Below are 16,619 nucleotides of genomic sequence, written 5' to 3'. Positions count from 1 at the left end.
AGCAGGAACACACAGGATCATTAGCAAAGGGACCAGCCCAAAGGGACACAGCAGCTTTGGGTGATTTATGGATCCTGCTCTGATATGACAGACAAAAATGGTGGAAAACTGTGGATGGCTGAAGTGAGAGCTAAGTGAGGATTTAAAGCTCCACCTCTAAAGGATTTGAGGGGAAAAAAAGGGATTTTAAAGCTGAAATTAAATGTACAATCCATGTCAGAATCAACTGTAAGTGATTACATTTAGCCTGACACTACATTCCTTAGTATGGATATTTTCCTTTGGAAAGTTCTGACATCTAGAGGAGGAAATCACCTCTAAATATGAGTTCTTGGTCTCCTTAAGAAATGGCTTTTCCTGGCTACTGGGAGCTGGAGCCTGACCACTTCATAGCAGTGACATCCCACACTCCCAAGCAGCAGTAATGCTGCAGCCAAACCCTCAGGAGGAAACTAATTTTGGATTCTTTCTTCAAGTCTCTAAGAGGAAAACACTCAACATTTTCAGTTTTGCTCTGCTGCCTTTGAGGTAGTACTAACAAAAATGTGCTTTGCTTATCAAACCATAATCTCTCTGTCATCACATGTGATTGGGGTTTACTAACCACCTCTGGGAGGTGACTGGAATACGTAGGAGGAATGAACAAGTCGAATGAGTGTCAGAAGTGAAAAAACAAGAGAAAAATCAATTCTTTTAAAATTTCAGCAGAATTATGAGACTTTAAATAAATAAATAAATAAAAGATTGGCTTATCTGCCTGTAAAAGTTGGGATGCACAATATATTCCATACTCTCCTACACAGGGCAACATTTCTTTTTTGCCACAGGTCCAAGATGACAAGGAATAAATCACATCTCCTGCAAATATACTTCGCAATCCCTACAGATACTGTATGCCCAGAGTGACTGGGGTTAATCTATCACCAGGCACTGTTGCTGGCTATGTGGCAGCCTCTATACTTGCCACTGTCACCTCTCCTCTCCAGAAAAGGCACCTGGAGTAGAGAACATGCTGCGAAGCACCTCCAAGAGATTACACTGCATTGTGTCCACTCAAGTCTATAGACTATGAATTACGAAGGAGAAGAACTATGAGCTCCCTGGGCACATGTTCTACTTCACAAAGCTGCATTTATTCATGAAGACATTAAAAAAAAGAAGTGTACAACACAGGAAAAGAACAGGAGTGATAATAAAACATCACAACTCAATGGTCTATACAATATCACAGAGAAATTAACGAAGCCACTGCAGTTTATTAATTTTTCCTCACAGACTTTTAGGCACTCAAGCATGAAAACGAGTGAAATGGTTCAATATTCTCTGTTAAAAGGGTATTAGTCAAGCAAACAGGTCAAGCCACACTACTCAAGAGTATTCCAGAAACATCCAGTGAGCCCCCACATGCAGCTTTCAGCCCGGAGAAGAGAAAGCTCTGAGGAGACCTTAAAACCCCTTCTAGTGCCTAAAGGGGCTCCAGGAGAGCTGCAGAGGGACTTGGGACAAGGGCCTGGAGGGACAGGACACAGGAAATGGCTTCCCACTGCCAGAGGGCAGGGAGAGATGGGATATTGGGAAGGAATTCTTGGCTGTGAGGGTGGTGAGGCACTGGCACAGGCTGCCCAGAGCAGCTCTGGCTGCTCCATCCCTGGGAGTGTTCCAGGCCAGGCTGGATGGGGCTTGGAGCAACGTGGGCTACTGGAAGGTGTTGGGTTTGGAACTGGATAAGCTTTAAGGTCCCTTCCAACCCAAACCAGTCTGGTATTGTATGAAACCTTCTCACCTGTTGGTGTCCCTGGCAACGTCCTCATACACGCTCTGTACTCCGATCTCCAGCCTTGTGCAGCCATAGGACAACATGTCACTTAAATGCCTCTTGAGGCAGTAGTCAGGTCTGGTCTCTATGGTTATCCCAATACACTTTGTCAGGCTTCGTTCCGAGTACCTGCAAAAACCCAAACATCCTCTGTTAAAATTGTGAAGGTGTCACAGGTAATTTCAGAAGAACTTCCAACATCTTCCAGGTGAGACTTTCTGTGTCACTACCAGAATTAAAATCCAGGTTAGAATTCCCAAATATCCCAGCAACCCTTTAATATTATACTTTAACACTTCCCCAGGGCAGCGGTCACAGCCCCAACCCTGACAGAGCTCAAGCAGTGTTTGGACAATGCTCTCAGGCACAGGGTGGGATTGTTGGGGTGTCCTGTGCAGGGCCAGGAGTTGGACTGACGATCCTCATGGGTCCCTTCCAACTCAGGATATTCTGTGATTCTGTCACTATGGGCATACGTGGATGAAAGGATACAGAAATATGCACACGAATACAAGTCTGGGGGTTGCTTTGTATGACAAAGAACTGGACTGTGGCAGCCTGGAGGGGATGTAGAAGGCTGTCTAGGAAAAATCCCACAAATCTCTTCCCTTTTGGAGCAAGCAGCATGTTCCCAACTTCATTGAGACAAAATTCATTGTTACCCTTTTTCCTCTCCTCTGCCATTTATCACTGGAGGTCTAACAAAGACTAATTACTTCAGCTAGTACTGAAATCCACTACTGATGATAAATTATAAGTTACTGACCTAGGAAAGAGTAAAAGAAAAGAAAAAAGGAATCCAAAGCAGCCTTGAACCAAAGTTCACAAAGGAAACCATCAATCAACATCTCCTGCAAGGATAATATCCCTTTCCATACAGGAAATCACTTCAGTTGAGCATCTTTCCTGCAGAATAAGGAGGTTGTATAACAGAACTGCAGCACAGGAGAAAAGATTTACGGCAGAAGAAGGAAACTTCTTTGGAAACTGCAGAGATAATCTGGATAAGTCCCAAACCAGGATTAACAGCCACATTTTGAGAGGAATATCAGTCTCTTTAATGGTCCCAAATGATGATCTGAGTGTTAATATTAAATGTTGCTGAAAAGAGGACACCTTGAGTAAGAGAAAGATGTTATGCCTATACCTAAAAGATTTTTGCACGCCAGAATCACAAGGATGACTAAGTTCAGCTCTTTATTAGGTATCTATAAAGATTCATCATCCCATTTCCGGATCTGGATAGCTGGAAACTTCTGAATCAAAATAAAACTCCAGGGCCTACCTTAGAGCATGATGGAGTCTAATGTAAGCAAAAAGAAGCAACCAAAAAAAACCCTCAAACCTCAAAAATCAGCCAAAAAACCCCAAGTGGGCTAAGACTCACTACCAAAAATATTAACTCCTTTCAAATTGTCAAAGTCTATATAAAGCCCAAGATCTTTGGGGATAGGCTGCAATGGTTGTCAAAAAAAGCATCTTAAAAATAAACCCCAACAAGAATTACATAAAACACTTCCAAGTTTGTGGCTCACTGATCTGACAGAACAACAGCAAAACTGTTTATCACGTCAGGGCAAACATTGCCAAAGTGTGATTCATTAACAGCAGACAAATCAGCCACTTTTACAATGTGACTTGCAAGAATTAGAGAGAAATTTTAGCTAAGCAAGGGGAGAAAGTCAGCAGTTAACTCACCCCTCATGCCACAGGGCACCTACTCATATTAACAACTGCAGCCAGGACAGAAGTACTGAGGGGAGACAACCCCTCCAAATAAATTTATGGCCAAGATATAAAATGCTGAATTGAATGACCAACAACAGGCTCTAAACTATAATATCTAAGACAACCAACAGGATTTGTAAGAACTGGTTGAATGAATTGACTGGTAATGAATTGACTGGTAATGAATTGTGCTGCACAATTCTACGTTGCAAAAGAAAATTGTGACTTAATAGTAACTAGAAAAGCAAAATAAAGAGGAACTCGAAACAAATAAAGCAACAAAAATGGCATTTCCAAGGAAAGAAAAAGACGTGTGACAGCCAACCTTCCATGAAAGGTGATGCTGGCAACACAACTCTGTCATTTCCTGAAGAAAGAGAAATTTGACTTTTCTCCTCTCTTTTCTCAACTTGCAAACTTCAAATATTCATTTGGATGTTCAGTATTTTTCCTGTTTGCAAAAGGAGTGAGTGTATTTCATTTCAAACCTAACATTACAGGCAGAAATATTCTGAGTTAAGAAGCCAAACACAGACTATCAGATGTGGAAATTAATTAAAAGCTTTACCAGATTTACATAACTTGCCATTTTGAGGAAGGAGTTATCAAAAAGGACCCATAAAAGCAGAACTGATAATTATTAAGCAGCACAAAGCTGCATTAAACGACTAAATTAAATTTTAAATTTTTAAGTAAAATCAGTCTGTCACTGTTTTACATTTGGTTTCAACATTTTCAAGTGTACAGGCAGAACTCCCTCACTAACTGAGTCAATGCTGAGCTATAAACAGAGCTCAGAGACCAGGAAAGGACAGGAAATACTGTATAAAGGTTATCTCCCAACTACTGGATTTACATCGAGACAGACATGGATTTATGGGCTTTTAATCAAATTGGCAAGATTTCTTATTTTAAAGCACAGTCAGGACCAGAGACAGATATTTACCAGTCAGCAGAGAAAAACAAAAGGAAAATTGATGTATGCTTAGGACTCCCAGAATGGTTTGGATTGGAAGGACCTTTAAGCTCATCCAGTCCCAGCCCCTGCCCTGGGCAGAGATACCTTCCACGATACCAGATTACTCCAAGCACTGTACAGCCTGGCCTGGAACACTCCCAGGGATGGGGCAGCCACAGATGCTCTGGGCAACCTGTGCCAGTACCACAGCACCCTCACAGCCAGGAATTCGTTCCCAATATCCCATCTGACCCTGCCATCTGGCAGTGAGAAGCCATTGCCTCTTGTCCTGCCACTTCAGGTCCTTGCCCAAAGATTGCCCTAAGTCCTTCTCCAATTTTCTTTTAGGCTGGATGAGTCAACTATTGCAAAATACCATCAAAATACACTCCATGAAAGCCCTGAATTGGTTGTGTTCCTCCTTGCAGCCATTCTAACAGGTATCAGGGAGTCAGAGTAGATTACTGTTCATTAAGTGCATATATTCATATATTCACAGATTCCCAGATGGTTTGGGATGGAAGGGACCTTAGAGTTCATTTAGTTCCGCCCCCTGTCACAGCATCTTCTTCTAGTGCTTACATCACTCTACCTTTTCTTAGCACAATCCCCACTTTTTTGCTGCCCTTGCACCAAGAACAGCCACACAACTTTGCAGACACACCATAACTATATCCAGATGGCGTATGATTTGCCTATTCCTATCCAATTTTCCTCTATTTATACAGTCAAGGGTAATTTGGCTGTTGAATCATACAAAAAGCTTATGATACTGTGACTTAACTCCTAAATATTTTCTAGATACTTCGCTGCTTCTCAGAATAGAATCCTGCACCATTCCTAGAAAAACAGCTTTACATTTCCCCATCACACGCAGCTTGCTCATATACAACCTCCTATGGAACACAGATGTATCCCTTATTTCCCATCTCCAATATGGATAGCTCCTGTCAACCCTTAGAAATGACTATTTTAACATGAGTATTAAACAGAAGGCCCAGAGGCAAAAACAACAGAATCCTATTAGAAACCATCAGGTCAATGACAATCATTCTGTACTCTGCCTGTTTGGAAATCAATGTAATGGGTGACATGTTCAGGGATCTTTTTTCATGTCAAATATCTCCCTGGACTGGGCCAATTCTCTTGCAGAGGTTTATGCATATCACACTTCATTTCTCCAAACCCCTCCAAGCTCATTAATAGGATCCAGTGAGTTATGATAATGGACATGATGGATTTGCCTGCACTTGGTCTTTAAAAACAACAGACATCCAGCCATAGATCCTGCAGGAATGGCATGGTAGTCAAGGCAGAGAGGAAGAGGGAACAGCCTCTATCCAACTGGGCTGATAGCTTAGAAAGCAGGTACCTATAGCTCTAAGAGAGTGACTTCAGGACACTCAAATACAAGAGCTTAAGACAACCTTGATGCGACCAAGACAAGCGAAACTATTTCTGATTGAAGATCAAGACAAGGGAAATAGAGAAATTCCTGAGAAACTGGATGAATGCAAGTCAGAAAATACCCATGAGCATGGAATCATTGAATGACAGAACGGTTTGGGTGGAAAAGGACACTAAAGTTCATACAGTCCCAGCCCCTGCCATGGGCAGGGACACTTTCCACTAGACCAGGTGGCTCCAAGCCCCATCCAACCTGGCCTGGAACACTTCCAGGGATGGGGCCAGTGCTTCACCACTCTCACAGCCAAGAATTCCTTCCAAACATCCCATCCATCCCTGCCCTCTGGCAGTGGGAAGCCATTCCCTGTGTCCTGTCCCTCCAGGCCCTTGTCCCAAGTCCCTCTGCAGCTCTCTTGGAGCCCCTTTAGGCACTGGAAGAGGCTCTAAGTTCTCCCTGGAGCCTTCTCTTCTCCAGGCTGAACACCCCCAGCTCTCCCAGCCTGAATTCATAGATGTATTTTATCATCTCAAGCACCAACAAACATCTTGGAGCATTTCTCCTCCTTCCCTGGCACAGCATTATCTGTATTTGTACCACAGCAGTGCTGAGGAACTTCACATCATCAAAGGAATAATCAGGAATCAAGACAAGTGTACAGCACAAGATGACAGAGGGGCAATGTTAATAACAGCCTGACCACAGAGGTGCACTATGCAAATGAAATAGCTGCTGAGACACACAAATGGAGGAAATGAGACACAGAGAAGCCTTAAGATTTGCACAGACATAGATATTGTAAAGCCAGTGATTACAGAACTGTCTGAAACAGGATGAGGTAAAGGAGAGATAATTAATTTTAATCATTGAAGAATATTTGCCTGAATTTGCAGAGAAAGCTGCTACATTAAACACACCTTCACATCAGAATCTGCCTCTTGAATAAGCTCATTTTCTTTCAGATCAAAAAGGCACCTACCTCTCCAGCAGACACAGCAGTTTGACACAGGCTCTCAAATGCTTTCTCACTCAGAGAAAAAACAGACAGCACAGTTCTGGCACAAAACAACTCATTTAACAAAGCCTCTGCTCACTCTCCATTCAACTCTGGTCTCCAGACAAAAGCCTCGTCAGCTCAGAGACCTGAAGATCAAAGACTCAATTATTTACAACCTTACTACAGCAGCTTCCAAACTCCCCAGTTGGGATCAGGGTGGCAGTGTGCCAGACACACGGAATGATTTGCCTCATCCCAGCAAGCTCAGAGAAGATGAACTCTAAGAATAAAGCAGGTCTGTTAACACAGAGAAAATACAGCATGTTAATCACACAGCTTTAAAGCATTCATCTGTTTTACAAGTTCTGGAGTCACAGAGCATGTCAGAAAGGACAAAATGAAGAGCAGAAAGAGGCAGAAGAAGCAGAAGCTCAAAGGTACAAAGGCAGCAGCAAAGAGAATCACCAAGAGAAAGAAGTGTTTAGGTGTACTTGTCTATATACACAGAATGGAAGGATGCAAAACAATTCAGCTAACCCAACAGTCCCCAAAAACTTGATGCAGGACATTCCAGTACTACTTCAGCCCTGAGAGTGTTCCAGGCCAGGTTGGATGGGGCTCTGAGCTACCTGGGCTAGTGGAAGGTGTCCCTGACCATGGCAGGAGGTTGGAACTAGATGAAAATTAAGATCCCTTCCAACCCAAACCATTCTGGGAGTCTATGATTCATAAGCCAGAGAAAACCTTCTTAAAGGCAAAAATGGAATAAATTAAGATGTTCATATTAGTGCCCTGGGCAGCCTGTGCCCAAACTGGACAACCCTTTCAAGGAAGAAATTCCCTAATATCCAACCTAAACCTCCCCTGGTGCAACTTAAGGCCATTTACTCTCCTCCTGTCCCTTGTTCCGTGGGAGCAGAGACTGACCCCACCTGGCTGCACCTCCTGTCAGGGAGTTAGAGAAAGTAGAAGATTCCCCTGAACCTCCTTTTCTCCAGGCTGAGCCCCCACAGCTCCCTCAGCTGCTCCTGCTGCTCCAGCCCCTTCCCCAGCTCCGTTCCCTTCCCAGGACATGCTCCAGCCCCTCTGTGTCTCTCTTATGAGGTGCCAGAAGTGCCCCCGGGACTGGAGGTGCCACAGCAGTGCCAGCACAGGGGACAGGCACTGCCCTGGGGCTGTGCCCACACTGTGGCTCTGTGGCTGGTACAACTTGCCTTGGCAAAGGTGCTTAGAGTCTTGCAGAAAGAAGTGTTGGAGGGCTGGGTGGGAAAATCAAGAATTTTGGTCAGCGACCAAAGGTGTCCTGGGCAGAAGGTTTTTTTCCTTAACTTTGGGAACAGCAAAGACTGGGAATATCCAGCATCTCAGATTAGTCTCACATCTTGAAAACAAACCCCTTCTCATGCCCTTGACTGCAAGCAGCACAGCCTGGGGTGTAACACAATTATGTGTTCAAGACAGACAGTGACGTCTACACTCGTGGAATCAAGACACAGAGTGACACTATTGGTTTCTGAAGAGGAAACTGTAGATATAATACACAGTATTTCATGTACCACATCCTCACCTACCACTTAAATGACCTCCTTTCTCCTTCTACAGCTCTGCTGTACCACAACACACTCCCTGAAACACAGCCAGCAATAATTAATTCAGTATCTACAATTTCCTGCTAGTAAACAAAGCAGGTGGCATCTTACTCATCCCACATGTTTCCTAAGTTGCATGTTTGATGATTGCCCAGAGCAGGTATTTCTGAAAGCCCAAATGCCACTTATTTGGCTTTATGCTGCTTCCTTTTTATTACAAAATTTCAGTGCTTTATCACCAGGACCACAACATGGTGGTTTGGTTTCTTAGCAGCATCAGTTTCTCAAGGTTCAGTTTTGAAATACTGGAAAAAAACCTAACGGTTATTTAAAATACAGTTATTTATTGACTCAAACACGGTTTTCCAATTTTGATAAAGTAACAGTATTTATGCCTGATAGAACATAAGGGAGAGCAATTCTTTTCCTATGAAATGCCACCAACAGATAAGTCACATGTAATTCTGTTCCCTCCTGCTGTGTCACTTGGGGTTCAGATAGGATAGAATCTGTGCTCAAAATCACATCCATTCTGAGGCAAAAACCCTAAAATATATATCAGTTTTCTCTCTTTCTTAATTTGTTTACCACATTGTAACCCCAATGAATGGATTTGCCATCTGAAAACTCTCTGAAGGAAAGGCACAGCACGAGCAGAAGTGACACAGTTATAAGACACTTCAGGCCTAATCAAGGCAGAGCTGTTTGCATGGACTAATTAACCGCCTGGCTGTAACGACAAGGAGGGAATGATGTTGGCTGGAGAGGGAAAGGGGGTGGGAGGGCTGTTTGGTTTATTTTTATATCATTCACAGCTTTGATAGAGGACCTCTGGGCAAGGAGGCTGGAGCTTTGCTGGAGGGACTCTGCCATTCATGACAGCCAGGATGGAGCTGTGCACAAGAGCTGCTCTGCTCTCACCACGCTGAGCTGATAAATGCACAATTATTCCAAGAGCCATAATCACTGCCTGCTCCCAGAGGACATCCAGGCAGGTCCTGAAAGGTCTGTCTTAGCTCAGGAGGCAAAAAAAAAGGACACTGAACAGAAAACCCTGACAGGACCTTGTAACACTGCAGGCTGTTTTCTGAGCTCACATCCATCAAGTTCAAGGCAATGGCAATACAGATAATTTTTTTCAGCAACAAATTATTAGCAAGCTGTAACTGAAAATACCAGCATGAATTAACATATGCTAGAGTGAAATCTTTCAACCAAGAAAAATCACTTATGTGTGTCTTGAATGAGTTGCAACTCCTTTTTTGTTAACTACCTCTGTAAAGACTAAGTACTTAGAGGGGAAAAAAGCTAAAACAAGGCTAACATGGACAAGACAGAACTTATCTCTTCCTCCCTCATGTGAGCTCTCTGCCTTTTCCAAACCTGTCTCAGTGAGCAGAGCAAAATTCCAGTCTTGGAGACTCATATTTTCACATTTCTCCCAGAGCACAAGCAGCAACACATGGTCTCAGCTTTCTCACAGAGAGGCTTAGGGAGAGTCAAGTCTGAATTGGACTTGTAAGTCCCTTCCAACTCAGGATATTCTATGGTTCTATGAGTCCCTGCACTGCCTTCAGATGGCAACTGGAGTGCCACTACCAAACTGACCTGGTCTGGAGGTGGAATAAGGGATCTTCAAGCTCCAGGAACACACAGACATTGTCCTGGGCAGGTCCAAAGGTCTGTTTAGCCTAATATTCCACCCACCCATGGCTGGTGCAGATGCTCAGACTGGGGCAGCAGGAGCAGGGCAGACTGCAGTGGTATTTTCCTGGACCATCCTCGCAGTTGCCAATTATCATCTCTTCAGGGACTCCCTGAGGCAGAGGTGATGTCTGTAGTGGTAGTGGTAGGTGTCTTCAGGCCTTAGCAAGTCTCAGTGGGCATTTTTCTCATGAATCATCGCTCAGCTTAACTACAGCCTGCACAAATAAGTGATTCCTTTGTATTTAATTGCTATTTCGTTCATAGTTTTTGTGGTGTAGGATTCATAGTATGTTCATAGTCTGTTAAGGGGTTGGAATGGACCTTAGAGATCATCTAGTCCCAACCCCCTGCCCTGGGCAGGGACACCTCCCTCCAGACCAGGATGCTCAAGGCCCCATCCAACCTGGAATGAACACTCCCAGGGATGGAGCAGCCACAGCATCCCTGGGGCAACCTGTGCCAGTGTCTCACCACCCTCACAGGAAAGAATTTCTTCCTAATATCTAATCTAAATTTCCCCTCTTTCAATTTATCCCCATTGCTCCTTGCCCTATCACTACAGTTCCTAACAAGGAAATCAACATCTACCCTTTTTCTGTCTCTTCTGTGCCTCTCAGGACTTTGTATATCTCTATTACATCACTGGCATGTATTTTCCCATGTTCCACAGCATCATTTTCCTTCTCCCCTTCCTTATTTTTAACAGAAGGACTGAGCACAGGTTCAAGCTGTGAAGGCACTGCAGAATGACACAGCAACAGAACACTATTTCCCGATTTGCTCTCTATTCCCTTCACTATAATTCCTCACACTGAGTTGCTTTTGTAACTAACACAGAGCATCAAGGTTGTGTTTCTCACAGTTAGCAACTGTAACTTTAAAATCTTATCTCTGAGTGGCATTAGCCAACTAGAAGCTTATTGTTCTGGAGTAAAATAAGGAATAATCTTATATACATAGTTTTATATCTACACTCATTTTCTCCTGCCCCTTCCCCACCCTCATAGCATGATCAAAACAACCTGTTCCAGCACAGATTCCTCTGGGACACTGCTAATGACTTTTCTCTGTTGTGTCAATTGATCATTTATTGCACCTCTTAATAACTTTTAATCATTTCTGCATGCAAAGCCTCTTATTTCCACAATATTTAAAGAGTCTTTGGTGAAAGGCCAAAGGGATCTTTGGGAGTTAGGACTAGATGCTATCTAAGGTCCATTCCAACCCCTTAACATACTACGATACTATGACCTTGTTTTTGGAAATCCAGGTAAGGTTGAACATATCTGTCCAATCACAGAATCCCAGAATCAATAAGGTTGGAAAAGACCTCTGAGTTCATCAAGTCCAACCTCTGACCTAACACTACCATGTCAACTAGACCATGGCACTAAGTGCCATGTACAGTCTCTACTTAAAAGCTTCCAAGGAACCTACTGCCTAGATGTGTTGCTGAAACCAGCCCACTCCAGGTAGCCAGGGGAAAGGAATCCATCTACCATCCAATGGAAACAAGTACTATGGAAACAAGAACCTCTCTGTACTCATTCTACACAAAGAATTAGGTGGTTTGGGTTTTTAGCAGCTAAAGAAAACCAAACTTCTAAATCTAATAAAGACAATCATGGTGCAACACATAAGCAGAGCACAACCTTTTCCAAGACTTCCAAAAGAAAATAGGGCATAAAGTGATGTAAAATGTCCCAGACTCAATAGACCAGCTGAGGAGTGAACACACTTCTCTTCACCACGAGCCACAGGCTCTAAATTTCAGATTAATATATGAGTATCAGTAAAAAAACCAACTATTCATTTTATATATGGAAGACAGGGGTAGTCTAACATCCCATGCTGACCATTCCAGCAACCAAGACAAGCAGATCATGGATGAAACGACAGCCATTCTAAAACTCCTTGCTCCCAGGATATTTGTATAGACTTTGTATCTCCTTTAATTACCACTAACAGCATTTGACAATGACAACCGAAGGAAAGAAGCCATGAATGTCATCCAAAGCTACAAAGAAGGAAGAAGAGGTTCAGATGACCACAAGCTTGAAGACACTATGAAGCTCTGGGCTTGCTACAGAAGAGGATAAGGTGTCCCATGCTGAACAGCAGGTCTTCTCCTACTTAGAATCATAGAAGCATGAACTTGGTAAAATTGGAAAAGACTTTCAAGAACATCCAGTCCAACCATTAACCCACACTTCCAAGTCCTCCACTAAATCATGTCCTATGCACATTTTGTATTACTGACATGTCCTCCCAGGTGTCCAAAACCACAAAGGTGACTTCTCAAGTAGGGAAAAAGCCCATTCATGAAGGTTATTAACCCCAAACAGTATATTTTCAAAACCATTTGTCAGTTTATGGTGCAGAAGGAAAGCTTGGGAAAAACTGATGCTCAGCACAAGGAGAGAAAAGCTCTGTTGGTTTAGAAGGAACCAAACGCATTTCTCAGTAATAATCTGGGCATTGCACAGAATCACAGACTGGGTTGGGTTGGAAGGGACCTCAAAAATCATCTAGTTCCAACCTCTTGCCATGGGCAGGGACACCTTCCACTAGACCAGGTTGCTCCAAGTCCCATCCAACCTGGCCTGGAACACTTCCAGGGATGAGACAGCCAGAGATTCTCTGGACAACCTGTGCCAGTGCCTCAACACACTCAGAGAAGAGCAATCCAAAGACCAATTTCCAGGATAAACACTAAACAGAGTCCTGCTCTTTGCTTTAAGCATCAGCCTGTGCAGCACAGTGGTATTAACCCACATGGTGTTTCCAGGAGGCTGCTGGCAGTGTGTGGTTAATATTTCATTTTGGTCAGTTTTGCCTCTCTGCTATCTCTTCACTAAGCAATATAAAACCTAAAAAGAAGCAGCTCTTGGTCCCATTTCAGCTGTTCCTTTTGTGAATTCCAGCACAATTTTATTTGACCTTTAGTTAAATTCCACCTCTGCCAGGCAATCGATATCAGCTATTCCCAGAGGCCACATTTTCCTCTACATCCCTTTCTCCCTTTATCCAAGTGTACAGAAGCAGATAACACATCCCATGGACAACAAACCATGTCACCACAGTGACACTGAGGGACAAGCAGCTCCTCAGCTGCTACAGACAGTGAGACAAAGACTGGTATAAAACCCCCATGAGGAGATGCTCAAGATTTGTCCTTGGTTTCTCACAGTTTTGCTGTGCAATTACTTCAGGAAAACTTGAAAGAACAACAATTTCACTGTCTGTTGCCAAGTCAATATGATCACGATTAGGTTGTAATTATACAGACAGTTTACCAGGGAATAGTCAATATGGAGTTACAGACAAGGACTAACAAGGGATTGGGGAAGAAGAAAATCCTTACATCTAAAATTATGGAAGAAATCTAAAATCTAAACCGAGATTCAAGTTTTTCTTGCTACCCTTGATAAGAGACACAGCACTAGGTGAGGCTGACACGTACTTTAAAAAAACCTCTAGTTCCAATTTCAGTTCTGATATTGACTCACTGTGGCCTAAGGAAAGTTGCATATTCTTAGTAACAACCACTTCTTAGCTGTTATTGAGGAAAATAACCACTTCTGCTGCTGCAGTGCTGTGTGGAGCTCTGAAAACTCTATGTCCTAAAAGGAATGTTGCATATAGACAGTGTCCAGCACAGACCTTGCTTTGGACCACAGACCTTGCTTTTGGAGAAAAGAGAAGGTTGTATGGAGGCCTCATAGCACCTTCCAGGATCTGAAGAGGCTACAGGGAAGCTGGAGAGGGACTCTTGGTTAGGAACTGTAGGGACAGGACAGGGAGCAATGGGGATAAATTGAAAGAGGGGAAATTTAGATTAGATATTAGGAAGTTTTTCCCTATGAGGGTGGTGAGACACTGGCACAAGTCGCTCATGGAGGATGTGGCTGGCCCAACCCTGGCAGTGTTCAAAGACAGATTGGATAAAGCCTTGAGCAACCTGGTGTGGTGGGAGGTGTCCCTACCCAGGGCAGGGGGCTGGGACTAGATGATCTTAAAGGTCCATTCCAACCTCTTAGCATACTATGAAACTACAAAACTGAGTTTTTTCGTGCACCTATTGAACAGGATTCAGCTCGTCCCCATCTGACACTGCAACAGAAACATTTAGCTTGAGGAAGGAAAACAGTTTGATTGCTGCTTTGAGGAAACAAAGAAATTGTATCAATAAAATTATAAAGAGAGCTAATAAAATGCAGTCATCAGCCAAAACTACTGGTGAAAAGCTGTGGCTTAGCTCATCTTGTTCTCTTGCCAAAGCAACTCTCTCACCTATAAAGCTGTGATGTGATCACGCTCAAACAAAATGCTACAAAAACGCACGCTCAGGTTTCCTGCAGAAGCTACAAGAACTGATGGGGCCATTTCCCCACCTCCATTTGCTGCCTCCTGTAGCTCCAACTAAGGAGTAGCTCCAACGGCTACTCATCCCTGCCCTTGACAGGGGTTGGAATGACATGACCTTTCAGGTCCCTTCTAATCCAAACCATTCTATGATTCTACTCAACTTTTAATGGTGGTTGACTCATTGTTTGGAAAATTATTTCAGCTTTTAGCTGCTACAGCAGCTTAAAACTGCATCTTCCCTAGGCACAGACATCCCACACAGCTCCAGTGAGGATGTGTTGGTCCCAAGGAACAAGTTCCTGCTAAGGAGTGAAGTCAAATGTTTCCTACCATGGCTACAATCCCCTGGGAAAGGCACAGCCTGGCTACAACAAGACAAATACACCAGAGAGGAGGCAGCAAAAGAGGACAACCAAAGGTGAGTGACCACTTATGTCTTCCTAGAGATGGGGAAAAGCAAAGATTGTGGGTGTCAGTCTCCTCTCAGGTAACAAGAGGAAACAGCCTCAAGTTGCGCCAGAGGAGGTTTAAGACTACTTATTAGGAACAATTTCTTCCTGGAAAGGGTTGTCCAGACCTGGCACAGCCTGCCCAGGGCTGTGGCAGAGTCGCCATCTCTGGAAGTGTTCAAAAACCATGTGAATGTGGGCCTTGGTTTAGTGGTGAACACAGTGAGAACATGGTTTAAAGGTGAACATGGTGGTGGTGCTGGTTGATGGTTGGACTTGATGATCTTAAAGGTCCTTTCCAAACTTATTTATTCCATGATTCTATGATCTGGAAAGGAGAATGGAACCAAAGTTCAAAACTGGAATAAACAAGTATCTTGCATAAAATTATTATGCATCAAGAACCAGCACAAGTTCAAGGAGTCAGAAGTCAGAGATGGAGAAAGAAACACCTCCTGCCTGGATGGAGACAAGACTCTTGGTATGGGATCCAACTCATGAATGCAAACACCCATGTTGAGCTAGGACTCTCATCTCCTGTGGCAGTCAGTGGTGCCAGGTCAACAGAGCCCAGCAACACACTGACCCAGCATGAGCTGGATCCCTCTCTCCACTGACCACATCTCCACTGACTGTAAGGGGAGATCAGGCACCCAGTTCACACAGGAATACCTGAACTGAGCTGTCTTAACCCACACCTCACCTCAGAGCTGCCAGAGAAAAGGGGAATGATACTTATATAAAAAGAACAAAGGTCCTTCCTACTAATTTTAGAATTTTCAGAGCAGCATCAAACTCCCTCTGGAGACCAACCAGGCAAAGGTCTTGCAAAAAGAGGGATGAAAGGAGGTAATTGTACAACCCAAGGCCCGGACAGAAGGTGCACAAATCAAGGCTGTACAAACAGTCCCCCAGCTCTGCCAGTTCCCAGCTTTTGAGTATCCAACTTCACAAACTGATGAGCCATGAGGAGGCACAGACTCCCAGGACGCATTTGCTGCCACACATTGCAGAAAGAAGTATTTCAAAAGCAAACAGCCTCTGCTCTGCCTGGTACAGCATTCCCAAAAGCCACAGGAAAACCATTTCTAGACATCCTTCTATAAAAATATGAAAATTAAACCAACCTTCTTTTTTTCCATGCCTATTGCACCCACCATGTTACTCGAAAATGAGTTTTCTTTCAAATTAATTTAGCTCTGTTGAAAGGCAATGGATCTCAGTTTACAATATCAATGAGGCAAACACAGCACAGCTGAGGGAACTATAAACCACATCTCACTATTTTACCAGCTCATTTTAATTTGGGCTGGAAAGCAATCTCTGCTGGAAGAAGGCAAAAAGGGGTAGTGCAGGTCTTGTGTTAGCTCTGCAGGGCATGGCAGTATCAGTCCAGGATCGTTTGCATCCTTATGGAGCTCAAAGAAATCACTAATATTTGATCTTCTGCCTGCTTGGAAAATCAGAACACAACAGCTTCTGCTTTCTGTAATACTCAGGATGGTGTAAATTATGAGGAAACTAACCCAAAAAGCTTATTTATACACAGCACACCCTTCTCTTTGTGACATTACCTTTGGATCACCAGCATGATTTGAACTA

The 16,619-nt window shown here is 43.5% G+C and overlaps 1 protein-coding gene across 1 annotated transcript in view; it reads right to left on the bottom strand.

Annotated features, from left to right (window-relative positions):
- The window catches only part of ELP3 (elongator acetyltransferase complex subunit 3), a gene marked incomplete at both ends in the record, with an annotated part of 72,519 nt that overhangs the window by 40,306 nt on the left and 15,594 nt on the right, over window positions 1-16,619 (bottom strand). The window contains one exon of the mRNA XM_009073862.1: window positions 1,784-1,945. Within this exon, the coding sequence (XP_009072110.1) occupies window positions 1,784-1,945 (162 nt within the window). The remainder of the gene's footprint in view (window positions 1-1,783; window positions 1,946-16,619) is intronic.

This window comes from Acanthisitta chloris, unplaced genomic scaffold (assembly GCF_000695815.1).
Source record: "Acanthisitta chloris isolate BGI_N310 unplaced genomic scaffold, ASM69581v1 scaffold4794, whole genome shotgun sequence".
NCBI lineage: Eukaryota > Metazoa > Chordata > Aves > Passeriformes > Acanthisittidae > Acanthisitta > Acanthisitta chloris.
The sequence above is the reverse complement of the archived record's forward strand: the minus strand, read 5'-3'. Positions and strand labels throughout refer to the sequence as shown.